The sequence below is a fragment of the Primulina eburnea genome, chromosome 14 (assembly GCF_022965805.1).
Source record: "Primulina eburnea isolate SZY01 chromosome 14, ASM2296580v1, whole genome shotgun sequence".
In the NCBI taxonomy this organism is placed as follows: domain Eukaryota; kingdom Viridiplantae; phylum Streptophyta; class Magnoliopsida; order Lamiales; family Gesneriaceae; genus Primulina; species Primulina eburnea.
Window position 1 is genome coordinate 30,305,392 of NC_133114.1, and position 24,206 is coordinate 30,329,597.

Sequence of the window (24,206 nt, forward strand, 5' to 3'; positions counted from 1 at the left end):
AAAATATGCCCAACACTTGCGGCGCTGCATCGTCCATGTTGCGTTCCCATCATGTTAAGTGATGTGATCCGAGTGAATAAGATGAGTTGAGTCGGACAATCCATCGGATCTTGATGTGAAGATGATCAAGGAAAAATGAGTTGTATTATGACCTGAACACAAGAAAACGAATGTGTGAATGGGCGTCGAAGGAGTGTCCGGCGTGACCTCTCCGATGCTTAAGTTAGCAAGTTGAAGATAAAGAAAACCAGTGTAGAGAAATAAATGTTACTGGTGTATATGTGTGAATATATTTCAAGATATGTGTCAATGGAATAAATGCAAAGCAAACCAGCTATTTATATGAAGGAAGATGATGATTTTTCTTTGTTTTCAGTGACTACTTACCACTTGTAGTCGTTACCTAATTCATGTCACGTCGTCTTGACTTTTTTCTTACGTCAAATCAGCAAGATTTTCTCAGGTACGTTTATCGAGATAAAATATTATATGTTTTCGCACTCGGGTGTGATACTATTATCGAGACATTTTGGATAGAGAGTTACCACCCGAGAATTCGTCGAAAAGGCTCGGGCCTCTGGTTGCCTAGGTGAATGACTTCTCGGACACTTAATTGCTTGGTAACTTATGACCCCAATCAGCAATCCTACCACGATTCAGACAATCCATTTATCTTCCCAACTCATCTATAACCCAGGCTCTTCCGGAGATATCAACATATATATGTTCTAGGTATATCTGGTAGAACACAGGTTGAATTTGCAAAATGCAAAGTATATGCGCATAATACAATTTATAATAAATCAAATATATATATATATATATATATATATATATATATATATATATATATATCATATTTTATGAAATTGGGTTATTTATGTAATTGAGTTAATATATTTTTTTTTCCCAAAAAACCATAATTTTCAAAAATGATTATATATATAGTGACGAATTCGAGACTCAACTGTCATCTGAACTCGAAAAATACAAAAACTCTCGTGAGATAATTTCACGTATTAATTTTATAAAAATTATTTTTAACCAGATTCAAATTATGAAAAAATAATATTTTATTTAATTAATATATATCGAGTCAGTTCGTTTGACCAATATAAACCATACTAGAAAAAATTGTACAGCTAATGATGCTAAATTTCTTTGGTTTGTGAATGAGAACCGGGATAAGAGGTGTCCCCACTCCTCTGGCAAGTTGGAAAGTTTACACTCCCCTTTCATCCGAATACCCAAGTGTAAGCAAAGTATACGAATGCGGGAATAATTTATTTATTCCACTCTGCAAATCTTTTATCTCAAATGTTTCTGAATTAATCTGCTCATAAATAAGATGCTTACTGTGATTTTTTGTAAATTGTTTAGAGGAAAGCGTAGACAAGGACCTCGAAATCCCCATACAATTCTTAGTCGTACGCACACGCACTCGCATTGCGTGACCCATATAATTGTACCGCTCTTGTTTTGTATGTAACTTAGCGATAATGCAGTAAAAGGTTGAGAACAGAGATGCAGGGAGTAGGAATAACAAGGTAAGAGAGAGAGAGATGGAGGATATGAATCCACAAACTGTTAACTCACTGCTCTTTCTCCCCATTTTCGGCTGGTAATTGCGTGCCATTTTCGAGTTTAACTGCGTGCAAAGAATATAGAACCGAAGGATTATATATACGTAGTTTCGCGGTTGTAAATCTTGGAAACTTGGAAGAATTAGGGGAAAAATAGAAAAGCAAGAAAGAGAGAAAATGGTGGGCTCGGGAGCAACAGACAGGAGCAAAGACGCAGTAGGAATGATGGCCCTTCATGAGGCCCTCCGAAGCGTCTGCCTCAACTCAGACTGGACGTACTCTGTTTTCTGGACCATTCGCCCTCGCCCGTATTTGTTTCTTGTCTCACTCTCTGTTGTTAGAACCTTAATTTTTTTAACGTCAACTTGTGTGTGGAGTTTGTTGATGTAAGTTTATATGTAATCCCCCCCAATTTCTTGATGTGGACGATGAATCTCATATGGGTTTCTTGCGTTTATTGCAGGAGAGTCAGAGGTGGCAGTGGTTGCAAAGTGGGAGACGATAGTGGTAGCTTGTGAGTACATGCTCATGGGTCTCCATGATTAATTAGCTTAATTACTTAATTTACTTTCATCGCTCAAACTCAAATGAAACTCAAATGAAACTGGCCAACTGGGGAGCTTAGATAAAAGATTTTTGTGTGGAGGTTTTTTTTTTCTTGCTGATATTCCTATGGAGTGTATTTGAGGTGCCTTCAAGTTCATTTTCTTGTCTTTTTTATATTTCTTTTGTTTCTTTGGGCAGGATGTTGATGTGGGAAGATGGTTTCTGCAGAGGCAGAATTCCAGACTGCTTGGATGAAATGGATGTGGAGGATCCTGTCAGGAAATCCTTCAGCAAAATGTCCATTCAATTATATAATTATGGAGAAGGGTGGGTACTTGGTAGGTGCATTTGTTTTAGAGTTAGGATGGGATATTTTTCTGCCTCACTCTCTCTCAAATTTTGACCCCAAATGAGTGGAGTTCTGATTAGGAACAAATGGCACATAATTACAAAAAAAATCACTTTTTATATATTTTATATGTATGTGTTTTTGTTTAATGAGCATATTTTTGATTAGGGGAAAATGGGTTGCAGGTTGATGGGCAAAGTGGCTTCTGATAAGTGTCATAAATGGGTTTTCAAAGAGCCAACAGAGTGTGAACCAAATATCTCCAACTACTGGCAGAGTTCATTTGACGCTGTATGTTTTTACATCGAAGAAATTTGTTTGTTTTTTTTGAATAAGTTGCAGAGTTGTTAGTTATGTAGATCCACTTTCCGAGTAATAAATGCTTTTGTACCAGTTCTTGGCAGTAGTTTGACTGTAGGAAAACGAAATTTCACTGCCCCAATTATTGAAATGGTAAAATTACTGAAAATTGCGTGATTGAAATGAATGAATCTCCCACCTTTGTATTAAATGCAGTTACCTCCTGAATGGACTGATCAGTTTGAGTCAGGGATTGAGGTCAGATTCTGTAGTTCACATATATTTAGTTATACTGTTGGTTTCTTTTCTTTTTTCCATTGTTGAGAAACTTTGATATTTTAGCAGACCATAGCTGTTATTCAAGCTGGACATGGTCTATTGCAGCTTGGTTCTTGCAAGATAGTGAGTTTTAATGTTTTGTGTGATATTATGTATTTCAATGAACTATATAAACGTATTAACACTTGATTGATCCCATTCAGATTCCAGAAGACCTTCATTTTGTGCTAAGAATGAGGCACACATTTGAATCCTTAGGGTATCAGTCTGGATTTTATCTATCCCAGCTATTTTCGTCGACCCGTAACGCTTCATCCTCATCCACGGTTCCTCTAAAACAGCCATCTTTACCTATTGGACCACAGCCTCCCTTGTTTAACTGGGGGCCTAGAACTGCAATACCACCATTACTGGCATCTCCAAGTTTCCAAAACTCGGCTAGACTCGGTCTTCCACCATCGAAAAATGAAGCACATATGTTTTTGAACCCTCATTCATCTGATACCCGGATGGGAGATATGATTGGAGATCACGAAAATGACCTCAAATGGCCTAATGGCTTGACTTTTTTTAACGCACTTACTGGAAGAACAGATGAAGCGAAGCTCTTGTTCGATCCAAATTCTGATCATTTGAATTTGCATAACAATGATTCTGGAAATGCTAGTGAATTCTTGAGTTTGGATGGACATCCTAAGATGGAGGGCAAGTTCAAAAGGAGCTTCACATTGCCTGCAAGAATGTCAGCCTCATCTTCTGCTTCAACTTCTCTAGATCACCATGGACATGATACCGGGGAGTATAGGCACGAACCAGGGATGTTCTCTGATGTTATGGAAACTTTCTTGGACTAATTACTACGGAGAGGAATGTGGATTATGGTGTAGTTTGATGCTTGCTTTATTCGTATTAGTACTTTTTATAGTTTTGTACTTATTTGTTCTCTCAATACTTGGGCAATCTTTGCTGTATGGACTTTTAATTGCCGATGAAAATTAGCTATATATCGAAAGAGGGGATGATGTTAAATGAGAAAAAAAAAATAAGGAACGTAAAGTTTCTTGTTTTGTCAATTATCATTTATCACTTATCAGCAACATGACCCACTAATAATTATATACACGAACTTAACTCAAAACAATATATATATATATATATATATATATATATATATATATATATATATATATATATATATATATATATATATATATAGACATGTATGGATTACGTATTTTACATATGGTATCGTCGAGTGAATCTCGATCTTTGAATATTTTCAAAATTTCTGTATTCATAGTTAAAGCAGAGGCATGCATGTGTTGATTCAATTGTTATCAGCTTGTCATGCTATTTTATCATTGTTTTTTGGATTTGTGGCTAGTTTCTATGTGCGCCGAGCCGAAGTGAATGGTAAATTGTATTGGGATTTGGATTGTGTAATTATATTTGAATGTGATGCCCACATATAAATATAACGTGGGATTTTAATTTATAGCTCATAATTTTGTTATTTGAAGTTGCATAATAACTTAATCAAGAGATTATTTCGCATGTGACCTTAGCTCAAATCAAAGAAACCGATTAACATTGAAACGATTTCAAAAATATCTGCGATTGAATAAATGTATACTATCAGGACCTATATGTCTCGAATGTTGAATCCGTCTGGGCCACAATTGGCCAGCTAGGCCAACCTACCATTTTTTGGGTTTCTTTTACTCCAATAATTTGTTTAAATCAATATTTTATTTTAAAAAATTAATATTATAATTCTTAATCATAGATGATTTTGTGTTCACAATGTGTGTTGTTAAACAATTTAGTTGGGCTTCCAACAAGATTTGCCATTCCTCAAAATAGAGCATCGATCGGGATTTACTTACCTGTTTAGTTCGATCCTGTGTGTGGGTGCAGTGCCCACACCTCATATCAATGGTTGAGATTCCACTTCATGAGGAAAAAAAAATTAAAAAAAAAATTGGACCAGAAAAAATTCCAGTCCTTTGATAGTGTCTGCAGGGTAGGATGGAATAATCCTTACTTTTGGATGTTTTATGACCGCTGATTCTTCTTTGACTTGGATTTGAGGAAAAAATTGGCTTTAATTTCCTAAAATCCTGCAAGGAAAGTGTAGTGACCCGTTCCAGAATCACCTACTAATTGAAAACTAAGCATGCAATTAACTTAATAATTACTAATCAGAGATAATAGCGGAAACAACTAACAAAAGATAGTTATACAACCCAAACGAACTCTAGAACAACTCAAAATAAGGTAAAGAATATCTGGTACAACCATATCGAATCAAATGATACCGAAACTAAACCAACCGGCTACTCAACGTCCTCCTCCTGCTCCTCCGGAACCATCCAACCTGAGACCTGCCCCGAGGGAATGGGGTGTCCAAGATAAACAAAACCGAGGACGTGAGCGATAAGAACGCCCAGTACAAAAATATGAGTATACAGACCTATATGAAATGCACATGCTATGATCATGATACCGGGGTAGTCAAGAAACAGGAATCACAAAAGGATCTCAACAATGCTCAGTCTAGAGGCGCCAAGTGGATAGTGCCGCGCGGTCCAACCTCTGGGTCACTGCATCCACTACAAGACAGACGTGGACCTAAAATGTCCCGGACCACCGAAGCCCTCCCGACCCGTCGGCCACTGTGTACTCTCGGTGTCCATGCGTCCACAAGACAGGGCTGAGCGGCCCCAAGATATAGCTTATCTCGAAAGAGATACAGCTCAACAGCAAAGGCTATCTCGAAGGAGAATACGGCTCAACATGAAATGCAACGTGCAGTAATAAACGTGACATAATAGCATGCATCATATGACATATATCAATGCACCACATAATCATGCAACACATATATGAATGTATACTCAACCAGGATATCTCGGATAGTACTTTCGTACCTCTATCACAGCAATCCTAATCCACTGGAACAACCAGACAACAGGTCTAATCCAAGCCTATTCATCAAGTGAAAACCATCACTAAACTTATCTACCAGACTTAACTAGATAATCCTGAGATAAATACTGATAAAATTCCAAACCTTCGTCCGTCGCTAGCCCGCTGATGCCGCTAGCTCCCAACTAGAGCACAGCTCTGCTACAAGACCAGCAGCTCCCCGCTAGTGCCCAAATCTCGGAACAAGACTAGAACCTGTCAGAAACGACTGAAATGCTATGGAACTCTCTGAATTGGCGAGTCAAAATGAGGAAATCCGACCACTATTTATAGGCCATGTTCGGATCCTCCGAACACCACTTCGGAACGTCCGAACGCTACGTGTCCACTGGCTCTTGACAGCTCATGATCGGATCCTCCGATCATACACTTCGGACCGTCCGAACATGCACGTGTCCAGCTGCTCTTGACACCTCATGATCGGATCCACCGAACCTACACTTCGGAACGTCCGAACTCCCACGTGTCGATCAACTCTTGACACCTAATGATCGGATCCTCCGATCTCACTTCGGACCTTCCGAACTCTTCGGTGCTTCCGAACCATCTTCGGACCTTCCGATCATGATTAATCACCATTAATCCGTTAATTACCCAATTCGGCATTCGGGCTACTACATTCTCCCCCCCTTAAAAGATTTCGTCCTCGAAATCAGGCTTAGAGAATGAACAAAACGAAATAACAACATCGCTATTATATCTCAATTGTTGTTGAATACAACTGATATCTCGATTACAATTGAAAAACACAAACATATACAAAGCAAAACTCAAAAGAGCTCTGGATGTTCTGAACGCATACGACTCTCTAACTCCCAAGTGGCTTCTTCAGTGCCTCTGCGCTGCCACTGTACTAAGACAAGAGGAATGATCTTATTCCGCAACACCTTGTCTTTGCGATCGAGAATCTGAACTGGTCGCTCCACGTAAGACAAATCTGATTCAAGTTGAACTTCAGAGGGATGCAAGATGTGAGACTCATCTGCTACGTATCGTCTCAACAAAGATACGTGGAACACATCATGAATACCGGACAAATACGGAGGTAATGCTAACCTGTAAGCTAAATCTCCCACACATTCTAGAATCTCAAAAGGACCAATGAATCTCGGAGATAGCTTACCCTTGAGACCAAATCTCAAAATCCTGCGAAAAGGCGAAACTCGGAGAAACACTTTCTCACCTGGCTGAAAATAAAGAGGTCGCCGCTTGGTGTTCGCATAACTAGCCTGTCGATCCTGGGCAATCTTAATCCTCTTCTTGATTACTGCAACTTTATCAATAGCCTGCTGGACTAACTCCGGTCCCTCAACATGTCGTTCACCAACTTCGTCCCAGAATAAAGGAGTACGACAACGTCGCCCATACAACGCCTCAAATGGTGCCATACCAATACTACGATGGTAGCTGTTGTTGTACGCGAACTCAATCAAAGGCAAATGATCCTGCCAAGCGGGTCCGAAATCCATAACACAGGCTCGCAACATATCCTCAAGCGTACGGATAGTCCTCTCTGACTGACCGTCAGTCTCCGGATGATAAGCAGTACTCAGACTCAGTGTAGTACCCAAAACTGACTGGAAACTACCCCAAAACCGTGAGGTAAAACGAGGATCTCTGTCACTGACAATACTGACAGGCACTCCATGCAAACGTACAATCTCCTGAATGTACAATCGAGCCATACGATCGAAAGTGAAATCCCGGTTATAAGACAGAAAATGAGCAGACTTGGTGAGTCGATCCACCACTACCCAAATAGCGTCACTATTCCTCGACGATAATGGCAAGTGAGTAATGAAATCCATCGCGATATGCTCCCACTTCCATTCAGGAATAGGTAGATTCAACAATAATCCTCCAGGTCGACGGTGCTCTGCCTTAACCTGTTGACAAACAAGACACTTGGAAACAAACTGATAAACACTGCGCTTCATCCCTTTCCACCAAAATCGTGTCCTCAAGTCTTTATACATCTTATTACTTCCTGGATGAATACTCAACTTACTTCGATGAGCATGAGATAAGATCTCCTCCCTCAAATTATCATCTTCTGGTACTACAACTCGATTAGACAAACACAGAAGACCATTAGACTGATAATGGAAACCGCTATCTCCACCCGCTAACCGAGCTAATCTCTGAGTCTTGAGATCAGACATCTGAGCATCTCGAATCCGAGCGAACAAGGCTGGCTCAGATAAAATGGTAGCAACACGAATGCTCTCCATACCTTTCCGATGTTTGAAATTAAATCCCAACGAACAACAATCCTGAATAGTACTAATCATAGCACTGGTCTGAAGTGCAGAAACTCTCACTTTGCGACTAAGAGCATCAGCTGTGAGATTTGCAGATCCTGGATGGTACTTGATCTCGCAGTCATAATCTTTCAGCAAATCCATCCAACGACGTTGCCTCATGTTCAACTCAGCCTGAGTGAACAGATATTTCAGACTCTTATGATCAGTAAAGATTTCAAACTTAACCCCGTACAAGTAATGACGCCAAATCTTCAGCGCGAACACAATAGCTGCCAACTCTAGATCATGAGTAGGATACTTCTCCTCGTGAGATTTCAGCTGTCTGGAAGCATAAGCAATCACATGACCGTTTTGCGTCAACACACACCCTAAGCCTTGAGAAGAGGCATCGGTGTAAACACTGAAACCATTAGATCCTGACGGTAACGCCAAAACAGGTGCAGAAGTCAGAAGTCGACGAAGCTCTCTGAAACTATCTTCGCACTCAGATGACCACTCAAATGGAACATCCTTCCGAGTAAGTTGCGTCAAAGGTCTAGCTACCTGGGAGAAATTCACGATGAAGCGACGATAATACCCTGCTAGACCTAGAAAACTACGGATCTCAGCCACCGTCGTAGGTCGTGACCAATTTAGCACTGCCTCAATCTTGCTGGGATCCACAGAAATTCCTTCCTTGGAAATCACATGACCAAGGAATACTACACGATCAATCCAGAACTCGCACTTACTCAGCTTAGCATACAATTGCTTCTCGCGAAGAATCTGCAACACAATCCTCAAGTGCTGGACATGCTCTTCCACACTATGAGAATAGATCAAGATATCGTCAATGAAAACCACCACAAACTGATCCAGAAAATCTCGGAAGACTCGGTTCATCAGATTCATGAACACCGCTGGCGCATTCGTCAATCCGAATGGCATAACTAGAAACTCGTAATGCCCATAACGAGTACGAAATGCAGTCTTGGAAATATCATCATCTCTGACTCTCATCTGATGATAACCTGATCGCAAGTCGATCTTGGAGTAAACAGAAGTACCCTGAAGCTGATCGAACAAGTCATCAATACGGGGTAATGGATACTTGTTTTTGATCGTCACCCGATTCAGCTGGCGATAATCAATGCACAACCGCATCGATCCATCCTTCTTCTTGACAAACAAGACTGGAGCTCCCCAAGGCGAAACACTCGGGCGAATATAACCCTTATCAAGAAGATCCTGCAATTGCTGCTTCAGCTCTCTCATCTCTGACGGAGCCAGACGATAGGGGGCACGAGAAATCGGTGCAGTCCCTGGCATTAATTCAATGCCAAACTCCACCTCTCTAACCGGAGGAAAACCAGGAATCTCTTCTGGAAATACATCAGGAAATTCACAAACCACTGGAATATCCTCTATACCAACACTACCTGTGGACGTATCAATTGTATAGATGAGGTAGCCTTCCCCGCCCGCCTCTAAAGCACGACAGGCTTTCAGAGCAGATACTACTGGCATCGGAGGTCGCGCTCCCTCACCATAGAAAAACCAACTAGAGTTCTCAGTCGTACGAAACTGAACAAGCTTCTGGTAACAATCCACAGTAGCTCGGTAGGTAGTCAAAATGTCTATACCCAAAATACAATCAAAATCTTCCATCTCCAGAATCATAAGATTCGCAGTCAACTCGTTACCCTCAAAATCTAAAGGACAACCCATCACTAGACGCTTGGCTAAAATCGAATGACCCATCGGGGTAGAAACAGAAAGAATGACGTCTAGAGAAACATACGGTAACTTATGACGTTTAACGAATCGTGCAGAAATGAATGAATGAGATGCTCCGGTATCTATAAGAACAAAAGCAGGAATACCGCATAAACAAAAAGTACCTGCTATGACTCTCTCGGTCTCGTCTGCAGCCTGATCCTGGTTCAACGCAAAAACTTGACCTTGGGCACGAGGTCGAAGATTCGAACTACCCACTGCCTGACCCTGCCTCCTCTGCTGAACAGTCGCCTGAGATCCAGAACCAGATCCTGCTCCACCTCGCAACTGAGGACAATTCTTCTTAATATGCCCCATCTCTCCGCACTGATAACAAGCTCCTGCGGCTACTCGGCATTGCTCCGATGGATGGTTCTTCCCACAATGCGCACAAGACTCCTTCTTCTTACCAAAGCGGAAAACACCGCTAGATCGAGATCTAGATCCCGAAGAAGACGAACCAGATTTCTTGAACGACTGAGATCGAGGCCTCAAAGTACTCGGAGGTCTAGAAGAAAGAATAGCCCTACCACGCTGGAGACTGATCTCTGCTTGACGACACCGGTTCACCAACCCATCGTACGAAGTAGGATTATCACAGACAGTGACTCGATCAAAGATCTCCTGATTAAGGCCCTGGAGGAAATGATCATACTTGGCCTCAGAACTGCCACTGATATGAGGAGCGAAGGGTAATAACTCAAAGAATTTCTGCTGATACTCATCAACAGACATACTCCCCTGCTTCAGGTTCAAGAGCTCAATCGTCTTGGCCTGGCGAAGGGCTGGAGGAAAGTACAGCTGCATGAACGCTGCACGGAAATCGGCCCAAGTCGCTCTACCCTGAGACTGAACTATCGGCGCAGAAGTCGATCGCCACCACCTGCGAGCACGGCCCTCAAGAAGAAAACTAAGGGTCTCCATCTTCTGCTCATCGGTGCACTGGAATGCGCGGAAACAACTCTCCATGCGCTCTAACCAATCCTCCGCATCATCGGGAGTCTCACCGCCAACTAAAGGCTTAGGCCCCATCTGCATGAAACGATGCATATCGAAACGCCTAGGACCATCCCGACGATGACGATGCTCATGGTGACGCCTAAGATCATCCTGGTCACCCCATCGACCTACACTCCCCTGACTACTCCCGTCATCAAAATGGTCAGCCATCGCTACAAGATAGAATAGGGAAAAATGGTCAACGGAAATCCCAAAACAAAATCTATATCCCAAAATCATACGCATGCTCTGATACCATAAATGTAGTGACCCGTTCCAGAATCACCTACTAATTGAAAACTAAGCATGCAATTAACTTAATAATTACTAATCAGAGATAATAGCGGAAACAACTAACAAAAGATAGTTATACAACCCAAACGAACTCTAGAACAACTCAAAATAAGGTAAAGAATATCTGGTACAACCATATCGAATCAAATGATACCGAAACTAAACCAACCGGCTACTCAACGTCCTCCTCCTGCTCCTCCGGAACCATCCAACCTGAGACCTGCCCCGAGGGAATGGGGTGTCCAAGATAAACAAAACCGAGGACGTGAGCGATAAGAACGCCCAGTACAAAAATATGAGTATACAGACCTATATGAAATGCACATGCTATGATCATGATACCGGGGTAGTCAAGAAACAGGAATCACAAAAGGATCTTAACAATGCTCAGTCTAGAGGCGCCAAGTGGATAGTGCCGCGCGGTCCAACCTCTGGGTCACTGCATCCACTACAAGACAGACGTGGACCTAAAATGTCCCGGACCACCGAAGCCCTCCCGACCCGTCGGCCACTGTGTACTCTCGGTGTCCATGCGTCCACAAGACAGGGCTGAGCGGCCCCAAGATATAGCTTATCTCGAAAGAGATACAGCTCAACAGCAAAGGCTATCTCGAAGGAGAATACGGCTCAACATGAAATGCAACGTGCAGTAATAAACGTGACATAATAGCATGCATCATATGACATATATCAATGCACCACATAATCATGCAACACATATATGAATGTATACTCAACCAGGATATCTCGGATAGTACTTTCGTACCTCTATCACAGCAATCCTAATCCACTGGAACAACCAGACAACAGGTCTAATCCAAGCCTATTCATCAAGTGAAAACCATCACTAAACTTATCTACCAGACTTAACTAGATAATCCTGAGATAAATACTGATAAAATTCCAAACCTTCGTCCGTCGCTAGCCCGCTGATGCCGCTAGCTCCCAACTAGAGCACAGCTCTGCTACAAGACCAGCAGCTCCCCGCTAGTGCCCAAATCTCGGAACAAGACTAGAACCTGTCAGAAACGACTGAAATGCTATGGAACTCTCTGAATTGGCGAGTCAAAATGAGGAAATCCGACCACTATTTATAGGCCATGTTCGGATCCTCCGAACACCACTTCGGAACGTCCGAACGCTACGTGTCCACTGGCTCTTGACAGCTCATGATCGGATCCTCCGATCATACACTTCGGACCGTCCGAACATGCACGTGTCCAGCTGCTCTTGACACCTCATGATCGGATCCACCGAACCTACACTTCGGAACGTCCGAACTCCCACGTGTCGATCAACTCTTGACACCTAATGATCGGATCCTCCGATCTCACTTCGGACCTTCCGAACTCTTCGGTGCTTCCGAACCATCTTCGGACCTTCCGATCATGATTAATCACCATTAATCCGTTAATTACCCAATTCGGCATTCGGGCTACTACAGAAAGTGTCGATGTTGTATATTTTTCCAGATTCTACGCCTCTTTTATAATTTAATTTTACTAGCAATAGTGAAACTAATGGGGTTTAAAAACTAAAACTGGCCAAGTATATATACCGTGTATCACGTTTATCATCTATATGATCCAATTGTCCCATCCATCTATATATACAGAATATCTTTGAATATAATATCATTAATTAATGCAGTATTTCTGCGAAATGATTAAAAAAATTAAGTAAAAAGAATTATAATTTTGTTGGGAGATGTGATACGGCTGAAAATTTACTTGGAGAAAAAAGGTAAAAATAGATTATCACATCTGCTTTTATTTTGAAAGATGAGAAATCAGTGCTGGAAAATCAAAACAAAGGTTGCATGTCTCTTAATGCTAGGAAAGTAACACTTAATTTAGCTACACCTCCAAATTTCTTGGCAAAACATCCCCAATTTGAGATGTCGTCTTGATTGCATGGCATTCTTTACATGCGGAAACGAACGACTTCAAAACCCTTTTGCCAAACCACGGCCTCACCCCGCCATAATCGTCGTCGGGCCGTTTCGACTTCCGGGATCCCTTTGGTTCGAGAACATAGTCAACTTTTCTTGACCTTGATCCCTGGTGCTTTAACACAGGAGCCGCCGAGATGAATTGCCATTTCTGGGAAGATCCAAATTGCTCATGAGTATTCAAACCCGGCCTGACATGATTATTCCTTTGTTTTTTGGCCATATTCGATACTTTTCTGTATTCGGGATTGGACTGATCGATACTGGTGCTGGTTCTTGCGCTGCTGCAGTTACTGCTCCTGCTGTTCGTGCTGTTGCTGCGTGAAGACATCAAAGAATCCTTACTTCCCGTGCTGCTTGTCCGGCTCGTGGATCTTGAATACGAAAAGTTGTGGTTATTTGATGTTTGAATCGGAAAAACATGAGGTAGAAGTCTCCCATTAAAGAACAGATGATCGGCAGGAGAATTTGGGGAACCAGGCGTCGTCACACAACCGAATTCGAACTGATCAGAAACGTTGCCCTTGCCCGGAATCATAACCGGGAACGAAAACTTGTCATCCGGTGAAATGTTATAATTTATCCGGCGATTCTCCATGAAATTCTGTGCAGATAAATGAATGTTTTTGATGATTTCGGTGTGTGACAAATTAAGACTTGTGGTGCATGATTTATATGTAACTCGATCTTACAAATGATATATATAATAAAAAAATAAAAGTTGTGAGGGTTGGCTCTTTTTGCTTCAAAGGGGACCCCAAGTATGCTAAGCTTTGGTGGTGCACATAATGGGGATACGTGTAATTTAATTTGTTTACTAAAGTATTATATATATTTTTGGTAAAGTATAATCAGAGATGATACATGGAGCGTGCGGCTCATAATTATGTCTTTAATACCAGATCATATAAGTTTTCAAATCTTTGCTTTAATTCAATGATATATGATACAATATTTTTATTGCGTGAAATCTTTCTTGTATGTTAGCAGTTATTTGTACCAAAAATTTTTGCAATCTCACCAATTTCAGGTTAAAAAGAATTTGATCGCTCGTGCATTATGCAATGTCATAATTTTTTTTAAAAAAAAAAAAGAAAGAAAGAAAGAAAGAAAGGATGTCCTTGATTTAGGGGGGGGAAAGTCATATAAACAATGTAAAGCAGGTTTAAATTAAAATAATTTTGAAGGATACAAAAAAGATATCATCGTTCGTGCACACACATATATATATACAAATATATGTATATGCATATATTTTCCTGTGCAATATTTTTCAGTTATATCTTAGTTGATGAAAAATCATTTGCTTATGATCTCTAAGCTCTTCAATATTATTGTTTGAAATACCAAACACGATAATTTCTTAAAGCTAACTCAAATTTTTGGCTTTTGCTTTTGGTTTTCTCATGATTCTTTAATTTTTGAATCCAAAAAAAATCTGAAATTTTTAATAGGAAAAAATGTAATTTCAGTCTTGTAGTTTTTTTGTAATTTTAGTCATATATATTGTATTGTTAAAATATAAGTCATGTATATTTCAATTTTGACAAATTTAATATTTTTTAGCAGAAGTGAGGATATGATACTATACACATCAGTGTCATATTAATTAGAGTCACGTAGCTGTAACATAAGTTCCAAATCAGGAAAATATAAGATTAAAATTGCAAAAATTACAAATATATATAACACACAATACTCAAATTTAATATTATAGATAATCAAAATCAAATAAAGTCAAATATGCCAAACCAATATTGAAAAATATTCCAAATTTTAATATAATATGTACATATAAACTACTGTATATTAAAACTCATACCAACTTTACCAATTTTTTTTTTAATGTATATAAATGACTATATTATAAATTATGTCACCTTTATCAATCGAGTGAAGTGGAAACCTAAAGAATATTTGAAGGAAAATTAATATAAATTGTGTATCCAATATATGTCAACCCAAGTGTAAACTAAGACCAAGTAATGATGGATTAAACTCATCTTCCTTAAATGTGGAAGCCAAAAGGGAAAGTGGGTGCTGCGTATTTTAGTTAGAAAGCCAGAGGGGTAATAGTTCTTTCAATTAAGAATTGGATCAATGCTTTTTTTTGTTAATCCTTAACCAAACACCGCGACTCCTCTTGTCTCCCCTCACGGGTTCCCTTTGGGTCCATGTACGTTAATGAACATTACATAGTATGTTTTCAGGGAAAGAAAAAAGAAAAAACATTACATAAAATTTGGTCTCTTTTTCTACCGATTGTCTATTGATTTATTTCATCCCTAGGTGTTCCATTGTCACGTTTCTAGGCTACTTTTGAGTTCCACTAAATTAATTTTATACATTCATGCGTAGACAACTAATCTTGCCTTTAATTTAGAAAAAATTTGATGGATGAATTTCAAATGACACCGATTTTTAGTGTATTTAAAATCCATTATAATTACAATTGAAATTGTATAACTTGGCATGTAGTGGATTTGAATTTCATTTGAATTTTGTCAAAGTTATGCAAATTTTCTTTATTTGACATGAAACAAATCTGAGGGGGGAAAAACCCTTGTGACATATCTTTAGAGTGAGTATTTTTATAGTAAATCAAAGAGGATATGTTGCCATTGTTACTTCATCTGGAAATTTTTTGAAAGATGTCAAGTTTTTGGATGCATGTGTGCTTATTTTTCCGTATAATGGAAGTTTAAATATGTATTAGGGGCGGTATTCTTTTTATATATATAAAAAACTACATATACCTCATTGAATTTTTTTTTTTGGTGTACATAAAAGAAACTAGATAATAAAATCAATCTTTAAATACACTTGGATCGGACCAAAATCCGGCCCACTTATCCTGGACCTGTTAGAACGTTAAAGCCAACATTTTTGAACCTAGTATTCAAATTGGCCCAACGAGCAGACAAAAATCTAAATTCAGGTCTATGGAACGCAGAGTTTTGGCAACTTCGATCACTACTAGGTTCTAACCGGATTGACCGTGGTGGATTTGTCTAGTGGTTGTTGGTTCACCATGGCTTACGTACGGAGCGTTGGGGTGGTGGGAGGCGGCCAAATGGGCTCCGGAATAGCCCAACTGGCTGCTGTGCACGGGCTTGAAGTATGGCTTCACGATTCCGATGCCGGTGTTCTCACTAGAGCCCACCAATCAATCTCTTCCAGGATCCAACGCCTCGTCTCCAAGAGTAACCTCTCTAAGGTGAAGGTCCCCCTTTATTCTTAATTTATATGCACCGTTTGCGAATGCCCCCTTATGCATGGGGATTTCTGAATGGTGATTAACCATGTGTTGGTGGTTATCAGCTTAACTTGTAGAATTTTCTTTTTCCCGCTAGAAATATTGGAACATGGTTGTTTGGGATTTTAATGGTTGCATTGTTCCTTTATAAAATTTGTGGCGGATTCGATCGTGGAGAGTGCCTTGATTGTGCACGATAATTTTGTACGTTTTTTTTACTCTTGCTGATTTTATGCGGTCTATTGAGGTTGTAACTTCATTTTCTAACAGGAAAGAGGTGTTGAAGCTATACGAAATTTGAGGTGTACTTCAGCTTTGGAGGATTTCTGTTCTGTAGATATTGTGATCGAGGCCATTGTGGAGTCTGAGGAGGTTAAGAAGAATTTATTCACCCAATTGGATAAGATTGTTAAAGGTTCTGCAATCTTGGCGACTAACACTAGCTCTATTTCTATTACCCGTCTAGGGTCTGCAACCAACCGCCCCAGCCAGGTTTCATACTCTACTTGACATTGATGCATTCCTTAACGAATACTTTATGATGCACTTAAAGTTTGTGGATTGCACCATATAAAATAATATGTCACAATTGAATTGATTTCTCACCCTTAAAGTTGGTGGATGGCACCATATAATATATGTCGAAAAGATTTTTGAGATTCTCAACCAAACATAGAATCTTGCTGCAGCCGTTTTTGCTGTTAATCTACCTTGATAAAAATGTCGCAATTGAATTGATTTCTCGCAACAATAAATATTGAAATCCTACGGTGACATTGTGAAAAAGATTAGAATGATTAAGTAGAACGTGCAAGAATTTCAGAGCTAAGTGAAAGACGGTGTTAGCTGTCTATCTTAAACTTTATGACAAACTTTTTTTTGGTGGTCAAGGACCCTGAAAAAGTTATTTTGAAATTATAGGATCATAGCAACCATATTGAGGCTATGAAATAGAATTGGAAAAAGAGCAGTGGACTGATTTCCTACCTCTCAACATCTATTTTTATATATGTTCTTTGTGCATTGACAACTGACCCGTGTTCTAGTACTTTGCCAAATATCCACACCGCTTTTCCAAAATGAAAAGCATGTGATTGTTTCGACTCCAACGAAAGCCTATTTAATGTTTCTGCTAATCACTTTGTAACTTCCACATGTTTACTTGGTTGTATTTTCCAACACTTAAAGATTTTAGAATCTGTTACGTAAGTCTGTTTGGTGATTATCTGCAATGCTTTACCATTCATGAACTTGATACCCATCTGACCCTTCGCAATTTGCAATTCTAGTGATGCTTTGGAATTATCTTTTCATTTTTTAATTTTTTAACTTTGGTGTACTGTATGCAAGTGCCATTGAAGTCACTTGTTTTTTTTTAAACTGCAGGTGATAGGAATGCATTTTATGAATCCTCCACCTGTTATGAATTTGGTTGAGATTATAAGAGGAGCCAACACATCAGATAAGACTTTTAATACCACGAAAGTCTTGGCGGAGAGGTGTAAAGAAGTACTCGAGCTTTATCATTGCTAGTATATAACCATCACTTTTTCTCCCTTGTTAACTTTTCTCTCTCATTTATGTTTATCACTCAATAGACATTAAGGAGCAAATATAATATCTTGATTCTTAAACCATTGAACCTATTGAGTTCTGCTGCACCCCATCTGGTTTTAACAATTAGAGTGAACATCAATAAATTTCAAGGGGGTTTTAGAGTCTGAATGCTATATTTTTTGCCATGGCATTTGTTTCCGTGTCTCAGAAAGTCGGAATTCCTTCACAATTGACTTAAGTCAGTCTAGTCTTGGCATGGATAAGCTGTTATGACATATGAGAATAATAATATACGGCCTTACACTACTTTATTACCCTCCATCAAGCGTTTTAGTGCTCCACGTATCTTTACATTCCGCAATCGCTTCAGAGTCCTGTATTTTGCAGGTTTGGTAAGACGATTATTTGTTCTCGAGATTTCTCTGGCTTTGTGGTTAATCGAATTTTAATGCCAATGATCAACGAAGCGTTTCATGTGCTATACACTGGAGTGGCATCGAAAGAAGACATAGATGCAGGAATGAGGCTGGGAACAAACCATCCAATGGGACCTCTCGAACTCGCTGATCACATTGGACTTGATGTTTGCTTGTCAATAATGAAAGTCCTCCATACCGGGCTTGGGGACAGTAAGTATTCCCCATGCCCTCTCCTTGTGCAGTATGTTGATGCTGGTCGTCTCGGGAAAAAAAAGGGCAGCGGTGTATATGAATACAGTAAGACGCCCGAGGAAATAAAGCCATCAGCTCGACTTTGAACACCTAGCAGCTTAAATATATGTTGTGTAATAACAATTCTTTAGAAATCAAAGATTTTTATTCCTCTGATAGTTTATCATTCTGAGCATATGTTATTTCACAAATGCAATAAAAGTAGGAACTATTACGCATCGATAGCTCCTCGTCTGTAACTTTCTTTGCTCATGTAATGACGATCCGTTAACTCTTGCGTAGCTTGGATGTTCCTTGTGAGATATCTGAACATGTCTGGTGGAACAAGATTTTTGTATAATCATGAATCCATACCAATAATACCATCTTAAGTGTAATATGAATATATATATCGAATGACGTCCATATAATTCTTTTCTACTCTTACCTTTTTCATTCTATCCGTAGTCTGTCATTTTGTGAGGACATGGGGAGTGCAAACCGCAAAGTGATCACCATTAGAGTTTACAAATTTGCTCAAGTATAAGATTGAAAGCAACCCTCGATAGAAATTGCTTAGATTTAATTGCGTCTTTAAATAAGATTTACTTCTCGAAAGAAACTTGCTACTTTCTAACTATAGATGTCTTAAAATGAAATAAATTGACGACCTTATAGTTCACATAATGTCAAATCTTAAGTTTTATACAATTTATCGAGTTTAATTTTTACAAAATTATGGATAAAAAAACTAATAAAGCATTTAATATGAACAGAGCCATTGACAATTCAGTCCTTCAATAGTGCCTGCCACCCTAGGAATCTTGAAACTCAAGACAAATAAAATCAAAGCATACAAACAACCTATTCAAGAACAAAATAATGCCTCACTTAAGGTCTACGAAAATATAAAGTTCCAATATTAAAATTTGATTGGCCATCCCACCATCCAGTTTGATGTATTCTTCTTGGGTAGAGTTGGTATCTGAAAGTGATTTTTTTGGAATCCAATGATGAAAAGATATATTATTATAATATATATTTATCTTTTTTGCATGTACATTTAACATTATTATTATTATTATAAATAAAAAGTAGACAGCAAAGAAAATAAAAAGGCAAAGCCAAAGGTGCCTTCTTTTCTAGCAATAGTACACATTTAAATTAGTTGTCAGAAATTGTTGATGCACAGAGGCGGGCAGGCATAAAGGGATGAAGTTCTTGTTCCAGTGTCCTTGCTGTTCTTGTTTCTGCTTCATGAAGCCAAAGAAAAGCAAGCCAAAGGAGAAAGAAACCAAGCCAGAGTGATGGATTCGTGATTCCCTGCAGATGGGATTTATAATTATTAAGTAATAATATTATTCATGTTTTCTTTCTGTTTAATTATGTATGCCATAATTTATGATGGCAATTTGTCACAGATTTATGAAATGAAATCTGAAAGATCTTCACTACAATATGTGGGCTTTTGCTCGTGTAACTGAACGTACTTATAATCTTGGTGCAATTATTGGTGAATTGTTGATTTTCCATTTTAAGAACTGTGTGTGTTTGTGGCATAAATGATTCAAGCAAAGTCTTGAGATATCAATATCTTTTCTTTACTGTTTTGGTTAGAATATTGAAAACATATAGGCAATTTCTTAATCTATTTCTTGTTCTTCAAAATATTCATCCATTTGTAAAGAAAACATGCCCATCAAACTTAAGGATAACATCGGGAAAGAGATTGGCTCGGTACAAAGAGTTTTAAAATTTTCAGGTATCCATGTTCTTCTCTTCTTGCAGTCTTTCTCTTTCTTTCTTTCTTCTTATTATTTTTTTCCTTTTTAAATTACATCTGCTTTACTTAAATCAGATTCTTGAAATTATTTGGCTAACAAGACAAATCAATTTATATGACCTTTTATCAAATCTAATAATCGGCCCAAAATTCCATCAAATTGTATGCCTCTGCAAGAAGAAATAAGTGTAAAGGGTGTTTTTTTTAAATATAAATAAAGGGGTCGTTTTGATCTTGAGAAAAGGCCCATTGCAAAATATATGGATTCATTCTATTTAGCATTAGTAATCTGCAGTACCAAGTTACTGCCTAGATTATCTCCAAACACTTTGAATAATTTACATGGAAGTTGGGGATTGAGAACTAGTAGTCTCCAACCATTATTTGGATAATCAAACAATTATATCTGTGAATCTGTGAAACAATACAAATATATTGCAAATTTCAAAGGCTCCACCGAATTGGATTGAAATTCCGAACTCCATTTTGTTGCGACATTTCTTCCTACACAAATAAGACTCTTATCCACAAATCTATTTTGGTGCAAATTTTGTACCAAAATAAGGTAGTTTTGAATCAGATACAACATTCATCATCAATTCATTTATCTCAAATTTTACATACAAAAAAATACATTATTCCTCATCCTTTATTTAGTATCCATTTATTAATTTGATCAAATAATCATGATTGTTAATCTAATTATTATATATTAATTAAATTACATGTAATATGAATTAATACACGTAAATTATTAAAGTTGATAAATAACTTGAATATTATGAGTAGGTCTCTTGTGAGATGATCTCACGAATATTTATCTGTGAGACAAGTCTATCCCACGATATTCACAAAAAGGTAATACCTCTTAGCACTTAAAAATAATATTTTTCATAAATGACCCAAATAAGATATGTGTATCACAAAATACGACTCGTGAGACCGTCTCCACAAGTCTATCAAAACTTATATGAGACGGTTTCATGGGTCGTATTTTGTGAGATGAATATCTTATTTGGGTCATCCATGAAAAATTATTACTTTTTATGCTAGAGTATTACTTTTTATTGTGATATCGATTATGGTTGACCTGTCTCACAGATAAAGATTCGTGAGACCGTCCCACAAGATACATATTCAATACATATTTTCAAATTATATTAGACTATTATAATAGTATTAATTAAATATGTATTTTAAATAAATAAATATAAAAATAAATAAATAATCAGACATCTAGTTATAAACTTAATGATATAATTATAATTAAATAGACGTTTTGAATATTCAATTAGTAGAAAAATAATTAAAACATTATTATGTATAAAATTAAAATATTTATAAATATTTAAAATAACTAAAAAAACAAAATAAAAGAATTAAAATAATGGTTAAAAAAATGAAGATTATAGATCAATTATACTCACAATATTACATCGATAAAACCTAAAAATAATAAAGAATTGAGAAATCATAAGAATTCTAGTTTCAACTCAATAATTTGTTGGTATATTAATAACTACAATAATTAGTATATCTACTAACAATTAACAATAATTAAACTGAAGCTGAAATTCGATTACTCAAGTCGTCCCAGGACACTTCCCGGCCCAAGTGTATCCTCTTCGCCTTTCAGATTGGTTAGTTTGGGTTAAGAAGACGCAATTTATTGGGCCGTAATCCCAAATGGGCCTCCAAAAACCACAATCAAGAATACGAGTTCTCGATCCCATGTGGAATTATGCCGGTCCGTAACAGTGCTATTCCTTTTTTTTTTTTTTTCCTTTTTTTCCCATTAAGACATCCTTCTATATTCCGAAATATTATTTTAAACTATATATTTTTTTATTGATAAATATCTAGTTGACAAGTTGGCCACGAGTGAAATATAAAATAGTTGATAGTCCAAGGAGTGGGAATAGGTCGCATTAATTTGCTGGCTGCATGAAAATAACCTTTGAATATTTTATATTTTTGAAAAAAAAACACTTTGAAATAAATGCAATTCCTCTCTCAATTAAGTGATTGCGCTTTGACTCTATGAAAGTTCGGGGTGTGTACATATATAAATAAATATCAAATAAATCCAATCATTGAATGTAATTTATTATATAAACATTTTTTCAATCACCACACGCAAACTTGAACTCTAGGCTGGAAGAAATCTTTTGTAAATATTTTTTCGTACCAATACGTGTTATTAATATAATAAATTTGTGAAATGTTTAAAGAAATTACAACTTATTAATTAGATATGTCAGAGAGTGTGAGTTTTTTTATCCGATAAGAAATGAAACTTCTTGTTTCAAAGACAAAAAAAAAGAAAGAAAAAATTGACTCGTGGACTGGTTGGTTGCTGGTAGGTTGGGGTTGAGTCGATAAAACTTGGGAAGCGGTCTAATTTTTGTGATCCCTTTTGTTTTGGATAGAGGAAGTAGTCTAAACACTTGGACCATCTTCAATCTTGCATAGAAATGATATTTTCACACCATTTTGGTGCAAAATTGGTACTCCAATCGAGCTGGCGAAAATAGTGCAACCCTCTCCTCTACATTAAATTTGGTGCAGATGATAGATTTGGCGCAGAGTTTTTTTTTAAAAAAAAATTATTATAAAAATATGTTAATTATCTTATTTTTTATAAAGATTATAATTATTATTTAAATAATAGTGTTTGGGCTAAAAATAATTAATTATGAAGCCCACATTAATCACAAGCCCAATTAAATTATATAGGCCCGTTAAACGTGGCAGATTGATTTTTATCGATTCAAAAACTGGTCACAGAGCGCCAAAAGAGATAAGAACGTGGGAGGTTGAGATCGTGGCGTGAAAAGCGGGGAACGTGGATCATGGGAGAGTGGAGTGAAACGGCACAGCGAGGGGGGAGAAAAGAGATCGGCAAACACTGACAGAAGACACAACTCAACTCAGCAAAAATCTGCAAAATACTATCTGCTAAAAATTCAATCTTCAAGCAATAGTTTTTCAATCTTAACAGCATATTTCTAGCAATTTACATCTTCTCGTTTTAGATTTCACCAACTCTATTTGTTATATTTTTATGCCTAGTAAATTACTACGGTTTATTGAAAATATAAACAATGTCAGGGGTTTATTCTTAAATTCCAATAGTTTTCTTCATTTTGGCGTTATAGTTGTTTTAGGAGATTAGAACCGACGATCAAATTTAGAATTCACTTTCATTTGTTTTTAGAAGTTAGATTTTTATCATTTTCACACAAATCGGTGTACTTTCGCACCTGATACGTCCGCAAATCAAATATTGTGCAAACATATAGTATAATATTTATTCTATTATTTTAATAATTTGATATTTAAACATAAAGATTAAAATATTTAATCAAATAAATTTATAAATAGATTTTAAAATAATATTATTTATTTATATTAACTAAAAATATTTAATTAAGGGTTTGATTTAATGATTTATAAATAATATATAATTAAATACAAATGAAAATTTTAATGCAATAAAATAATTTATAAAAAAATACAAAATTAACAATTGAAATTGTTAATTCTAATACAAATATAAGTATAAAATATAACGATTAATATATGTAAGCGTAAGATTTGAATTAAATATATTGGAGTTGTTTTTCAATTTGGTTAAGAAATTCAATTATTT

General features: G+C 37.4%; 3 protein-coding genes across 5 annotated transcripts; 2 read left to right on the plus strand and 1 right to left on the minus strand.

Moving 5' to 3' along the window:
• Positions 1-1,143: 1,143 nt before the first annotated feature.
• LOC140812530 (protein RICE SALT SENSITIVE 3) lies at positions 1,144-4,138 on the plus strand. Of its 3 annotated transcripts, XM_073170819.1 has the most exons (8): positions 1,144-1,253; positions 1,381-1,969; positions 2,047-2,097; positions 2,328-2,456; positions 2,664-2,769; positions 2,995-3,036; positions 3,124-3,180; positions 3,261-4,138. In XM_073170819.1, the coding sequence occupies exons 2-8, from the start codon at positions 1,761-1,763 to the stop codon at positions 3,909-3,911; spliced, it is 1,245 nt and encodes a 414-aa protein (XP_073026920.1). In that variant the 5' UTR covers positions 1,144-1,253; positions 1,381-1,760; the 3' UTR covers positions 3,912-4,138. The 3 variants fall into 3 exon arrangements, with proteins under 3 accessions (XP_073026920.1, XP_073026922.1, XP_073026921.1); XM_073170821.1 differs by lacking the exon at positions 1,381-1,969 and having other exon boundaries at positions 1,235-1,253; XM_073170820.1 differs by lacking the exon at positions 1,144-1,253 and having other exon boundaries at positions 1,268-1,891.
• A 9,075-nt stretch (positions 4,139-13,213) lies between these two features.
• On the minus strand, positions 13,214-13,906 carry LOC140811333 (uncharacterized). The gene has a single exon (XM_073169189.1). It carries the CDS (start codon positions 13,904-13,906, stop codon positions 13,214-13,216), a length of 693 nt encoding a protein of 230 aa, XP_073025290.1.
• A 2,307-nt stretch (positions 13,907-16,213) lies between these two features.
• Positions 16,214-19,169, plus strand: LOC140812665 (uncharacterized). Its single transcript, XM_073171002.1, has 4 exons — positions 16,214-16,525; positions 16,835-17,056; positions 17,951-18,063; positions 18,509-19,169. The coding sequence occupies exons 1-4, from the start codon at positions 16,340-16,342 to the stop codon at positions 18,876-18,878; spliced, it is 891 nt and encodes a 296-aa protein (XP_073027103.1). The 5' UTR covers positions 16,214-16,339; the 3' UTR covers positions 18,879-19,169.
• The last annotated feature ends 5,037 nt before the right edge of the window (positions 19,170-24,206 follow it).

Excerpts from the sequence above, each read along its gene's own strand:
- LOC140812530 (XM_073170819.1), top strand. The coding sequence starts at position 1,761 with ATGGTGGGCTCGGGAGCAACAGACAGGAGCAAAGACGCAGTAGGAATG. Across the intron at positions 1,970-2,046 it reads TGTGTGTGGAGTTTGTTGAT|GAGAGTCAGAGGTGGCAGTG; the intron begins GTAAGTTTATAT and ends CGTTTATTGCAG. Across the intron at positions 2,457-2,663 it reads TTATATAATTATGGAGAAGG|GTTGATGGGCAAAGTGGCTT; the intron begins GTGGGTACTTGG and ends AATGGGTTGCAG.
- LOC140811333 (XM_073169189.1), bottom strand. The coding sequence starts at position 13,906 with ATGGAGAATCGCCGGATAAATTATAACATTTCACCGGATGACAAGTTT.
- LOC140812665 (XM_073171002.1), top strand. The coding sequence starts at position 16,340 with ATGGCTTACGTACGGAGCGTTGGGGTGGTGGGAGGCGGCCAAATGGGC. Across the intron at positions 16,526-16,834 it reads CCAAGAGTAACCTCTCTAAG|GAAAGAGGTGTTGAAGCTAT; the intron begins GTGAAGGTCCCC and ends ATTTTCTAACAG. Across the intron at positions 18,064-18,508 it reads ACGAAAGTCTTGGCGGAGAG|GTTTGGTAAGACGATTATTT; the intron begins GTGTAAAGAAGT and ends TGTATTTTGCAG.